This window comes from Camelus ferus, chromosome 18, assembly GCF_009834535.1.
Source record: "Camelus ferus isolate YT-003-E chromosome 18, BCGSAC_Cfer_1.0, whole genome shotgun sequence".
In the NCBI taxonomy this organism is placed as follows: Eukaryota; Metazoa; Chordata; class Mammalia; order Artiodactyla; family Camelidae; genus Camelus; species Camelus ferus.
This window is the reverse complement of record NC_045713.1, coordinates 13,928,107-13,940,449: the sequence shown is the minus strand read 5'-3', so window position 1 is coordinate 13,940,449 and position 12,343 is coordinate 13,928,107. Positions and strand designations below refer to the sequence as shown.

At 49.9% G+C, this 12,343-nt stretch overlaps 1 protein-coding gene across 5 annotated transcripts in view; it reads left to right on the top strand.

Annotated features, from left to right (window-relative positions):
• The window catches only part of ABCA3 (ATP binding cassette subfamily A member 3), a 44,021-nt gene that overhangs the window by 10,264 nt on the left and 21,414 nt on the right, over nucleotides 1–12,343 (top strand). For 4 of the 5 annotated variants that reach the window (XM_032460210.1, XM_032460212.1, XM_032460209.1 and 1 more), the window contains 6 exons: nucleotides 144–346; nucleotides 1,051–1,216; nucleotides 3,806–4,065; nucleotides 6,156–6,272; nucleotides 6,572–6,692; nucleotides 10,925–11,098. In XM_032460210.1, coding sequence (XP_032316101.1) covers nucleotides 144–346; nucleotides 1,051–1,216; nucleotides 3,806–4,065; nucleotides 6,156–6,272; nucleotides 6,572–6,692; nucleotides 10,925–11,098 — 1,041 coding nt within the window. The remainder of the gene's footprint in view (nucleotides 1–143; nucleotides 347–1,050; nucleotides 1,217–3,805; nucleotides 4,066–6,155; nucleotides 6,273–6,571; nucleotides 6,693–10,924; nucleotides 11,099–12,343) is intronic. The other variant, XM_032460213.1, reaches the window with a different exon arrangement.

Here is a 12,343-nt window from a genome sequence, read left to right as displayed (position 1 = left end):
TAGCTCTCAAATTCCAGAAGCCCAGGGCTGGCCTTGATGGCGAGGTTCTGCCAGTCTTCACTGCAGCCCATCTCTGCCAAAACCAGAAACCTCCTCAAATCTTGGTAAAGATTTACAAAGCCCAAGAAACTCATGTGTTTTAGTCCCTGATCTGAAGGTCCAGCTCTTCCAAGCAGAGCGGACAATTGGACATCTCTCGGCACCCATGCTCCCCACAGTGCACGGCTTTCCCTCGGAGAAGAACTTTGAGGACTACATAAAGTATGACAACCACTCTTCCAACGTGCTGGCCGCCGTGGTGTTCGAGCACACCTTCAACCACAGCAGGGACCCCCTGCCACTGGCGGTGAGGACCCCAGCCCCACAAAGCCAAGCTTCCTCCCCCATGAACCAATCCACCTTCCAAAGGTGCTCTGCCTGTCTAGAGCAAGTCCCCGACTTTCCCTGTGGAGCCAGAACCACCGTCTCAGCCCCACAGAGGGAGCCCTGGTGGCACTTGACCCATTGGGCCAGAGCATTTTGGAAACCTTGCCTGCCTGAGGAAGGTGGCCATAGACCGTCACCAGAGGCCCCTTTTTTGTCCCATCACTTTATAAAAGGCATTACTGGTTCCCTTGGACAGGGTCAAATAGGACAAGTAGGAAAGTAGCAGATACTTGGGACGTAAGCCCAATGTGGCATTAGAATTTCAGCTGCATATTTAAACAAACAAAAAGAAAGCTCTCTGCTTGCCTCAGTGGCATTAAGACAGGGAAACTGTCGAGTCCCCCAGCATTATGATGGTGGCCCTGCCCTGGCGTTAGCAGTGACAAATCTTGCATGAAGTCCACGTTGGTAGATAACAGAAAAAGCTGGTGAAGAGACCCGCAGGCCCCCTGTTCCCCGGTGGGACCACTCGCCCCGACCTTCTGGAACCCAGGTATTGGGGGTCGGCTGGGGGTGGTGAGTTCATGGTAATGACAGTCCCCCAGACTCCCTCTCCCTGAACACACATGTTTGCTCCTCTGTCTAGATTGATCAGAGCAGTTGGTTCTGTCTTTGTCTCTGTAGGTGAAATATCACTTACGGTTCAGTTACACACGAAGAAATTACATGTGGACCCAAACAGGCTCCTTTTTCCTGAAAGAGACAGAAGGATGGCACACCACTTCCCTTTTCCCACTTTTCCCAAACCCAGGACCAAGGGAGCCCACGTCTGCTGATGGTGGAGAACCTGGTGAGAAGCGCTTGTCGGGGCCGCCTTCCCTCCCCGGGGTGCTGGCTGGTGATCATCACATGGGGGGACCCACCTTGTGTTTCCTTGAAGGAATACTTTTTAGGAATATTTGATCTTATTCTTTGTAGGAGAAGGAAGAAAACATGCAGTAAAAGTGGCTTCTGAAAGGCTAAAGTAATCTTTTGTCTCCCTATTTCCCAGGAGACATGCGTTCTTGAATGAAACATTTATATTTCAAGGTTTAAGGAGCTTCAATTTGCATTGGATATTTTGAGCTTGGTTTTACATTTCCCTTCTCTCTTTGCCCCTCTCTGTGCAGTTCTCTAGGCTTTGTAAGCACTGTGGTCCTTGTGTAACTGTCCATAGTTTCATTGAGTCAGTGGAATGTCTGTGGAAGTCAGATCTCGGCTTGTTGTACCGTCGGTGCGTGTGTCGGTCTGTCCCATGTCACTTGGTCAGGCAGCTGGCTTATTTATCTCCTCTGAAGCATGGTCCCACCTTGGAACTGAGTAACTGGGACTCAGGACTACATGCAGCTGCAGGTTCCAGGCAGCATCCAGGGTGTTGCAGAGACTACAGAATTCCTGGGTCTGTAAGAGACAGAACTTGTTATAGGTTTTGATGAGAAGTCCCAAGAATTCCCTAAATAGAGCATCGGGAGGGCAGGAGGCAGCCAGCATTTAGAGATGCATGTCCAGTGTCAGGACCCGTCACCAGATGAATGTTCCAGGGAAGGGTTTTTAAATCCAAAAGAGGAGCAAAGATGAGCAAGGCAAGGTGACATGTGCAAGGCCCCAGTTGAGGCCCTGGACAGGTCACCATCAGGGGGGTAAGGAGAAGCCGCATCAGCTATCACACGCACTGCCAGTGGCCAGCACCAGGAAACACTGTGACCCGGGGGCTAGGCGGTCCCTCTTGTTTATGGGGCAATTTCCTAAGCTTGGAAGCAGCAGAGAAAAATGTTCTCAAGGGAGAAGAGGGACCGATTTCACTACGTACAAACTTGAAATTTGCTAAAAAAAGAAGACGTTTAACACCCATTCTAAAAGCAAATAAGAGACTGGGGAAAGCATTTCGGCAAATGACAAAGGGTAAATATCTTCTGTTTTATAAAGGACTCCTTATTCCAAATCAGTTAGAAAAATATGGAGTCCCCAAGAGATGCGGAAAGGACGTGAACCTGGCACGCAGCAGCCACTCAGTGAATTAGGCCAGTGTTCTCCCCACGCCCACCCACAAATGTCCACACCTCAGACCCCTGTTCCCCTGTTAAAAATTGAGCCCTGGGAATAGTCTGAAAGAAGGAGAAAACCCACATGCACAAAGATGTTCACTGTAGCATTAGCCACGATCATAACAATTTCAGCAGTGGGACATGATTGATTTAGAGGGTGGCTTTGCCTCAGCAGTGAGCAGCCACAGAAGTGTGGTGAGACCCCGTGGCGGCATGGCAAAGCCTTGTGGAAGAACAACGTTGGGCAAGGAGCAGGCAAGCTGTTTCGTGGGGGAGGTGGTGTGATGTGAAAAAGACACTGGCTTTGAATCCAAAGAGACCAGGGTCCCATCTCAGCTTTGCCCACTCCCCCTGTGTGGCCCAACTCCCTGGGCCTCAGTGGCCCTGTTTGTCTGATATCATTCAATACTCTGCAGGGTCGTTGTGAAGATGAGCACGACAGTGGGTGATGTTGACTGAGCACCTGCTGTTATCACAACCCTAAAAAGACTTGCACTTAAAGGAGGTGATAGCAGTGCACAGATGGGCCCCTCGGGTTAGGAGTGTGGTTGGCATAAAATTGCTTTTCTTGTTTAGAGGCTGGAACACTGGCAGCTACTAGTTCCATGTTAGAAGACATTAGCTGTTTTACATGTCACTGTTTGAGGAATGAGGGTGCCCAGGCCACCCAGACCTGCACCCCACACCTCCACTCTGTCCCCTGGGCTCCAGCCTCAGGGACTCAGGCTGCCCTTTTCTCTCCTAAGGCTGCGCCCACTCCTTTTGTGGGCTCAGTCTCTCCCAAGCCTAGCTCTGGACTGGAATACCATGTGCTCCCAGGCCGTTTTCACTTGAGACATATTATCACAAACAACTTTGGGGAGTCAGAAAGGGCCAGCAGAGAGAGGCCACAAAGTATCACAAAGGTCAGTAGCAGTGGCCTTTGGGCTGTGGTTCCTGCCTCCCTTTGAGTTGGTAACTTGAGGATGGATGGAATTAAATTTGCTAATCAGCTGGCCTCAAGGTGGCAAGACTGGCATTGATTATCCCAGTAGGCCCGATGGAATCACACAGGTCCTTCAAAGTGGACAAGGGAGGCAGGAGAGAGTGTCAGAGAAAGATGTGCTGATGGAGGCAGGGTCAGAGAGATGCTGCTCAGCTGGCTTGGAAAGTGGAGAGAGGGGCCCCGAGCCAAAGAGTGAGGGCAGCCCCTACAAACTAGAAAACTGCAGGAAACCTTGGGGCATCAGGCAATGTCGCTCCGTGGCCTCATTCACCAGGGAGACCCTCGCACAGCTCAGTGCCTATGGCGCTCTGAGCACCAGCACTCGCGAGGTGACCCCACGTGCCGGCGTGTCCTCTGCTCCTGCACCCAGGGTATATCCGAGAGGGCTTCCTGGCCATGCAGCACGCTGTGGACAGAGCCATCATGCAGTACCACGCGAACACCTCCACGCGCCAGCTGTTCGAGAAGCTCACCGTGATCGCCAAGAGGTTCCCCTACCCACCTTTCATCTCGGATCCCTTCCTGGTCGCCATCCAGTACCAGCTTCCCCTGCTGCTCATGCTGAGCTTCACTTACACCTCGCTCACCATTATCCGGGCTGTCGTGCAGGAGAAGGAGAGGAAACTGAAGGTACCCCGGGGTGTATTGGGCTTTGAGACATCTTGGGTCCAGGCACAGTGTGGCTGCAGGGTGGTTGTGTCCTGCATCCTGTCGTCAGGCGGGGTTGGCTCCCGGGTACCGGGGCCACAAGAACAGGTGGGCATGGGGCTGATGCCTGTCTCAGGCTTCTCTGTAGTCAAGCCTGATCTACCCACATTTTAAAACACCGATAAAGCACTGTATTCCGTGTGCAGTATACTGAGGACTGAACATTGAGAAGACAGTGTTTTGGATGTACTGGGTTGAGTAGAAAACATCGCTGAAACTAATTTCGCTTGTTCCTTTAAACTTTTCTGATGTGGCTACTGAAGTTCTGAGTTATACGTGTGGCTCACGTTCTGTTTCTGTTGAACTGAGCCACTCCAGACAGTCGGTCAACACGAGACAATGTTTAACTGGACGGCCGGTGGGAAGCTAACTAACTTTGCATATAGATCAAAGAGGACTGAAGTTCTAGGCTGCTGGGCCCAGTGTCGTGGGGAATTAGGAAGCCCAAGAAGCGCCACTCTGAAGGAATCTCACTGACTTAATTGGGTGCTCTGAATGAATAGTGTCCCCTGTAACCTCACATCATCAACACTGCCAAAATCATCTAAAATTTATATGCAGTTTTTCCTTTGGCAATGTCTGTAATGCCAGAAAAAGACATTTATAGTATTCTCAGTGGTGCCAAATCTGTGGTTATTGGAGCTTTTAAATTGCTCCAGACGAGAGGCTGGGAGAGCTGATGAGGTGGATACTGTCTGCTTGGACACCTTAATAACTTTAATGAAACAATGCGACACTGAAGTGGTTAGCAGTGGATGAGGAAATGGTGCAGGAAGAAAGTTTGTGTATGCGCACGTCTGCAGATACATAGATGAAACATTCCATGATGGTTGAGCCTAAGTGAGGGGTGTACCAGTGGCCACTGTATTGATCTTCCCATTTTTCTGGCAGTTTGAAATTATGCAGAAGAAGTTGGAAAATCAGCCTAGCTAGGTGCCTGGCCTGTGAGAGACACTTAATCAGCCCTAGTCCCCTCCCCGAGACCAGTATTGTCAGCTGGAACGTTCCGAGGTCGTGCATGGGCAGGGTCTGCTGTCCTCAATGGTCCCACTGGGCACTTGTGGCTGCCAGGACTGAGGAACTGAATTTTTAATTTTAATTAATTTCAGCTGAAATAGCCATGCGTAGCCAGTGGCCGCAGTATTGGATTGCGCAGGTTTAGACCTGTGTGGAAGGCTTGTCCCGGCATCACTGAGTTCCCATCCTTCCCGCAGGGGGTGCCCCTCACAAGAAAAGTCTGGACCCCTCCATTTCAGAGCACAGGAGGTGAGGCAGTGCCTCTGGCTTCTGAGGCCTTCTGCCATTAGTCCTTGAACTGCCCTGGGACCACGTGTCATAGGAAGGCTGTTACCTTTAGTGTGGTTTAACTCACAGGGTCTCTACCAGGCAGCGAGGGCTCCGCTCTCCTGACCCAGAACCCCAGCACCAGTGGTCACATCAGCCACACCGCACAGCTTCCTGGGGGCAGTGCAAGGGACCCAGAGAGGACTGGGAAGCACAGGGCGGGAGCTGAGGCTGCTGCTGAGGGATTCATGAGCGTAGTCCACAGGGAGGCCGGGCGCGCCCAGCACTTCCAGGGCCTAAGTGTGGGACCGTAGCGCCCTCCCTGGCGGCCCAGAGAGGAGATAGGCAAAGCCTTTGCTCCACGCTCCACTGGGGGGGCGAGGGAGCACCTAGATTGGGGGAAGGTGGGCTAATCCTGGCTGCAGAGCAGGGAGGGCATCCCGGAGGTGGCATTTAAGCCTGGGAGAGGTAGGAAGAGGGTGAGATTCCTAACACCCAAGGTCCACGGCTGATACAGAGTGGGCCACATCCTTGCCTCTGGCCAGCAATTCTTTACTGTTCCCACGCCTGGTCTAGGGCCCAGGTGTCCCACTGCCCTCCTACTGGCCCACATGCCACTCGGGCACACACACAGACACGCACATGTGCCGAGGCTCTAAGGAGAGTCGGGGTGAGGGAGGGTCCAGGGCGGGGCGGGCAGGCAGTGGAGCATGTGCCCCCTCCCCCAGGAGTACATGCGCATGATGGGGCTCAGCGGCTGGCTGCACTGGACCGCCTGGTTCCTCCTCTTCTTCCTCTTCCTCCTCATCGTTGTCTCCTTCATGACCCTGCTCTTCTGTGTCAAGGTATGTGTGACTTCAAAAGGGGCTATGATATGAAAAGCAAAGTGTTCAAGTTGGTGGGAGGGCCAGAGGCAGCTGTGGCACCCCAGGGAGACCCTTAAGACTCTGCATTTACAGATTTGGGGGGAGTCTGCCCTTTGGGTAGAAAGGGACAGTGGCTTTCTCACTCACTCAAGCGTAGCCCCTTCTCCCATCTGTACCAGTCTCACTGATGGCTGGGAACATTTAAGACTCTCCCTGGTTTTGCCTCTACCTCCCCTGCCACCCTGCCCGTGCTGACCCCTGGGATGGGCCACGCACAGGTGAAGAAAGATGTGGCGGTGCTGGCGCACAGTGACCCCTCGCTGGTGCTGGTCTTCCTGGCCTGCTTTGCCATCTCCTCCATCTCCTTCAGCTTCATGGTCAGCACCTTCTTCAGTAAAGGTGAGTTGTCCTGCCCTCTGGGAGCATGGACTGTGGGTGGACCCATGTCTCAGAAGACCAGCAGATTCTTTAGGGAGATGAGTAAGGTTAAGGGGTCAACGGGCACCTGAGCAGAAATAACTCAGAGACTGAGGTTTTCTTGACTCTGTGCCTTCCTTTAGATTCAATTTTCTGGGTGTTGAAGTACATCCCTGAACAGCTCTCTCAGTGAAGCTCGCTAAGTGGTTCACTCTCATCAACTTTGTGTGTCCAAAGTTGTCTCTCTTTTGCCCTCACTCCTAAATACTGTTTTAGCTGCAAACAAAATTCTCCATGGATCGGTATTTTCCCTAGGCACTTGGATAATATTCCCTTATTGTCACTGGCTATCCATTGTTGTTGGGAAGACATCTGCTGACAATGTAGGTGTGAATTTTCTTGACGAATGTTTTCATCTTAGGATTCGCGTCTCTTTTCAGTTCTTGCATTTCAGTTAGTCTTTCATCGCGTTTTGCTCCCTATCATCCCCTCCTTTCTCTTCTATTAGACCAGAGTTGGAGCCTCTCAGTCTGTCCTTCATGTCTCTTAACTTTTTTTTATTATGGTAATAAAATACATATAACATCAATTTACCACATTAACCATTTTAAGTATAAAATTCAGTGACATTAAGGACATTCACATTGTTGTGCAGCTGTCACCACCATCCATCCCAGGACTCTTTTCATCTTGCAAAGCTGAACCTCTGCCCTCATTAAACACTAACTCCCCATCCCCCTGCCTCTGGAAACCACCATTACACTTTCTGTCTCTATAGGGTGTGACTACTCTAGGGACCTCAGGTAAGTGGAATCATGCAGCATTTGTCTTTCTGTGACTGGCTTACTTCATTCAGCATACTGTCTTCAGGGTTCATCCATGCTGTAGCATGTGTCAGAATTTCCTTCCTTTGTAAGGCTGAATAATATTTCATCATATATATATATACACACACCATATTTTGCTTATCCATTCACAATGGACAGTGGGATGTTTCCACGTTTTGACTATTGGGAATAATGCCACTGTGCACATGAATGTACAAATATCTCTTTGAGCCCCTGCTTTCAGTTCATTTGAGTGTATACCTAGAAGTAGAATTGCTGGATCATATAGTAATTCTATTTTTAATTTTTTGAGGACTGCCATAGTGTTCCTACAGCAGCTGAACATTTTATAGTCCCACCAACAATGCATAAGGATTCCAGTTTCTCCACATCCTCACTAATACTTACTATTTTTTGCTTTTTTGATAGTAGCCACCCTATTGGGTGTCAGGCATATCTCTCAGTCTATCCTTCATGTCTCTTAACTACCTTTTCACACCTTAAAAAAATATCTTTTTGCTGAGTTCTGTGTGGATTCCTTAGAGTCGTCTTCTAATTCCCTAATTCTCTCTTTGACTGTGTATGTCCTAGACTGTGTCTCATCTTTGAGATTTTATTTATGTGACTATATTTATTCTTCATCAACTGTCCAGTTGATTTTTGTACATATGCACTTATTCTTGTTTCTTTATTCATTTTTGTGGGGCGAAATCCTCCTTTTATTAATGGAAGCATTTCTTCCTTTACTCCTAAAAGTCCTTGACATTCTTATTTTGAAGTCTTTCTCTTTCCTACTCAAACTCATTCCCCTGGAGAGCATTGAACAGGTGGATAATTCCCACATTTAGATCTCCAGCTTGGGCTTCTCTCCTCAAATCCAGACTCATGCCCACCAGCTTCCCTTAGATGCTTAATATGCATCTTAGTCCAAGCACGTCCTGAACTCCTGATCGTCTCCTCAAACAGCCGTTCCCCCATCTCTGTTAGTTGCTCACATGAAACCTTGCAACTGCTCCTAGTAAAAACCTTGGAATGTTCTCGACTCCTCTTCCTCTCAAATCCTGTCCCCTCTACCACAAGGTGCCCCTGGACTCCAGCCACTTCCCACCTCCCCCACCACCCTGCCCTGGCCCAGGACACTGTCATCTCCGGCCTGGTTCATGGTGGTGGCCTCATAACTGAGCTTCCTGCTCAGCCCAGGCCTCGCCCACTGCTGCTCTCCACCCACTCACTCGGCCCTGCCCCACTCCCTTCTTGCAGCTCTTGCCTCTGCCCAGGTCAGTGGTTCTCAAAATGCAGTCCACGGACTCCTGGGACCTGCAGAGTTCACAAGAACGAAACTGTCTTTATGCTAATTCCAGGATGTCATTTGCCTTTCCTACCACATTGACACGTGCACCGATGATGCAAAAGGAAAGGTGGTAAAATTGTCAGCTCAGAGTACAGTCAAGACAGGCCCTGATTGTACAGGCAGCGGCGTATTCTCCACACCACATGCTTTAGGAAACAGACAGACAGACAGACAAACAAACAAACAAAAAATGCCACATTCACTCAAAAATGTCCTTGATGGAGCAGTAAAGATTAATTTTGTCAACCTTTGACTCTTATATATACTTTTCTAATATTCTGTGTGATCAAATGAGATGTATGTTGCATGCTGAAGTATAATGATTATCTTGAGCAACAGCATGTGCACAGGGGTTTGAGTTGTCAGCTCAACTAGCCATTCTTTTCACACACCACCATTTTTGCTCAAAAGAATGACTGTCCGACTGGAGTTAATTCACACTGGTATTTGGCAGGCGTCTTCTCAAATATGAGCTGCCTTTTTAAGGAGAACAATTGACAGTATCTGATGTCAGTTGCAAAATTCGAGCTTTGAAGCAAAAAACTGAATTTTGGAAACTTCACTCTACCATCATGAGCTTTTCAGCCTCCCAATACTTACTTAGTTTTTAATGAGATTAATGATAATATTACCCAGTGTGGTTTTTTTAATGTGGTATAATACAGTGTGTCAGCATTTGGAAGATCTGCGTAGTGTAACAAACAGTATTTTCCAAATGACCAATGCGTCATGTGACTAAATCACACAAGAGTAGTAAATAACCCAAGTGCAAGGTAGACCAATTGATTTTACTGTAACAGAGTATGACAAGTTCATGTTTAGTTTAGTTCCACGTGGCACCTCATCTTTAAGAAACTACCACTTGTCACATGGTAGTTGAATGGTGTCACGGCAAAGAATAACCAAAATACCTTAAAAAAAAAAAAAGGCTATTAAAATGCCTGTCCCTTTTCCAGCTGCCTATCTGTGTGAAGCTCACTTTCTTCATTTGCATCACCCAAACAATGTGATGCAACAGAGTGAACGCAGGAGCAGGCATGTGAATCCAGTTGCAATCTGTTAAATCAGTACAGAGATTTGCAAGAACATTACACAAGGTCACTCTTTCCACTGAATTGTGAGAAATACAGCTTCTGTTCATAAAAATACTTCTGTTAATTTGTAATGGGGTTATTGTTATTCTTAAATGTCTTTACATTTTCTTAGTATTAATCTCTAATGTAGTGGAATATTAACATATATAAAATGTTTATATCCCATGTAAACAAAGTTCTTTAATGTCCTCAATAATTTTTTAGGATATAAAGGAGTGTTAAGACCAAAGCATTTGAGGGCCACTGCATGGACTGAAGCCATGCTGTCTCCCCACACCTCCACGACCCTCTTTCAGGTCCTCGCCTCTTTTAGGTCTTTTCCACATGTCACATTCTCATCAAGACCTTCCTCGGCCACCTGATTACAGTTGCAGTGCCCCGCCCAGGGAGCGTCTTGTCCCGGGTTGGTGGCTCGTTGCTCAGCACAGGGCTGTCCCCGCCCAGCACCCTCTACCTACTTTCTTGTCCACTGTCTTGTGTACCCACTGGATCGGAAGCTCCCCTAGCAGAGGGGGTTTGTCTCTTCTCTTTGTGGCAGTCTCCCTGCTGCCCAGAACAGGGCCTGGCACAGAGCAGGTGCTCAGCGAGTGTGAACGACACAGCCAGGGTTGGGGTCAGGGCTTGGTGTCAGTCATGTCAGGTGTGCGATGGCGAGGTAACCGGAGGTAGGTCTGCAGGAGAGGGCTGGAGAAGTTACCGTGAGGTCCCTGGGGTGGGGAGGACACGTGCAGCCCCAGGAGGGGTCGTGTTCCCTAGGATGCAGGCACCCTGACAAGGGAGGAGACCACGGGCCAAGCATGGAGCCCCCCAGCATGGAGGCTTGTGTCCCAGTGTGGGCGGCTGATGCTGGGGTGGGGTCGGGCGGCTCCCCCGAGAGAGGCCTCCTCTGTGCGGGGACGGAGCCCGTTCATGCAGAGGCTCTGGTCTTCCTCCCCACTGTAGCCAACATGGCAGCAGCCATTGGCGGCTTCCTCTACTTCTTCACCTACATCCCGTACTTCTTCGTGGCTCCTCGGTACAACTGGATGACCCTGAGCCAGAAGCTCTTCTCCTGTCTCCTGTCCAACGTTGCCATGGCGATGGGAGCCCAGCTCATAGGAAAGTTTGAAGCGAAAGGTGAGCACATTCCTTCTCACAGGCTACCCTTGCTGACTCAGCTGCCTGGGGAGGGCCCAAGCCCAGGAGCCTCCAGCCCTGAGACTCTAGCACCAGTGACGATCAGACACATCAGCACGGCTAAATGAGCAATGCAGTATGTTCAGGAAGGCAGGCCCTTGGGGATAGGAAGGCCCACAGCCAGGGCAGAGGTGGGTGGGCAGTGACGGGAGCCACAGCAGGGGAGGGGGGCAGTCAAAGACACAAGCAGTTCAGAGGACAGAGAGTTAAAGTGTCCAGTGCGACATCGGCCACCACCTGGTTGGTGCAGTCCTGGCTCTGAGCTCCCCTCAAGGCCCTGCCTGGAACCAGCCGTTACTACAGAAAAACACAGGACGTGGGCGTCTACATCTGCCAATGGTGGGATTCAGCTTGATTACCTCTGTGTCTTTGCCTGCCCCTTGGGGCACTGGGAGTTAGGACTCTAGACGTCTCAAAGTCTGTAGGTTTACACCAGCTCCTAGCTCTTGGTAAAGTGCTAGAATTAGCATCTCTCCTCTTCCTGTTCCTCCCATACCTCCTGCAGTAATTGGTGATGAGGGCAAGGAGGCCTGAGAGAGGAACAAGTGACAGACCAGAACATTGTTTTCTTGATTTTTGTGAAATTTACTGATTTTTAAAATGTCATGGGGGTGAAGTGAAACACTTCTGGGGCTGACGTTGGCCTGGGGGCTCCCATTTTGCAAACCCTGCAGTAGATGCTCAGATCTCAGTTGAAGGAGTCAAGCCTGCTCCTCTGAAGGGTTGACCCTTGACCCCTCACCTGCTGCCAGATCTCCAGAGGGGGAGAGCTCACCTCTTAGGGGAAGGCCCTATTCATTTCCAGATCACTATACCCCTCACAGAAGGGCAGTACAGAAGCGAGTGGATTCAGGCACAGCCCTGCCTCCTTCTCGCCTGCCTTGGTTCTAGAGGAGGCGGGAGGGATGAGTTTCTGGGTGGCTGGTCCTGTGCTGGCCTCTGTCTCCCTGGAGCTTCGGCCTCTTGATCCAGCTATATGAGCAGGAGGGGAAATGCAGTCTCCCCTCTAGGTGACTGCCCTGAGTGCTTTTAAGACGGTCTCAGCCCTGCCCCATCCAGATGTTCTCTTGCGGGTTGAATGGTCTCATTTCTTACAGCCATGCAATTCCTAGTTGTTGCAAGTTTCTAGCTCTGGGTCTAAGGGAGGAGGTAGGTGAGTGGCCACAGGAACCTTCAGAATCAGAA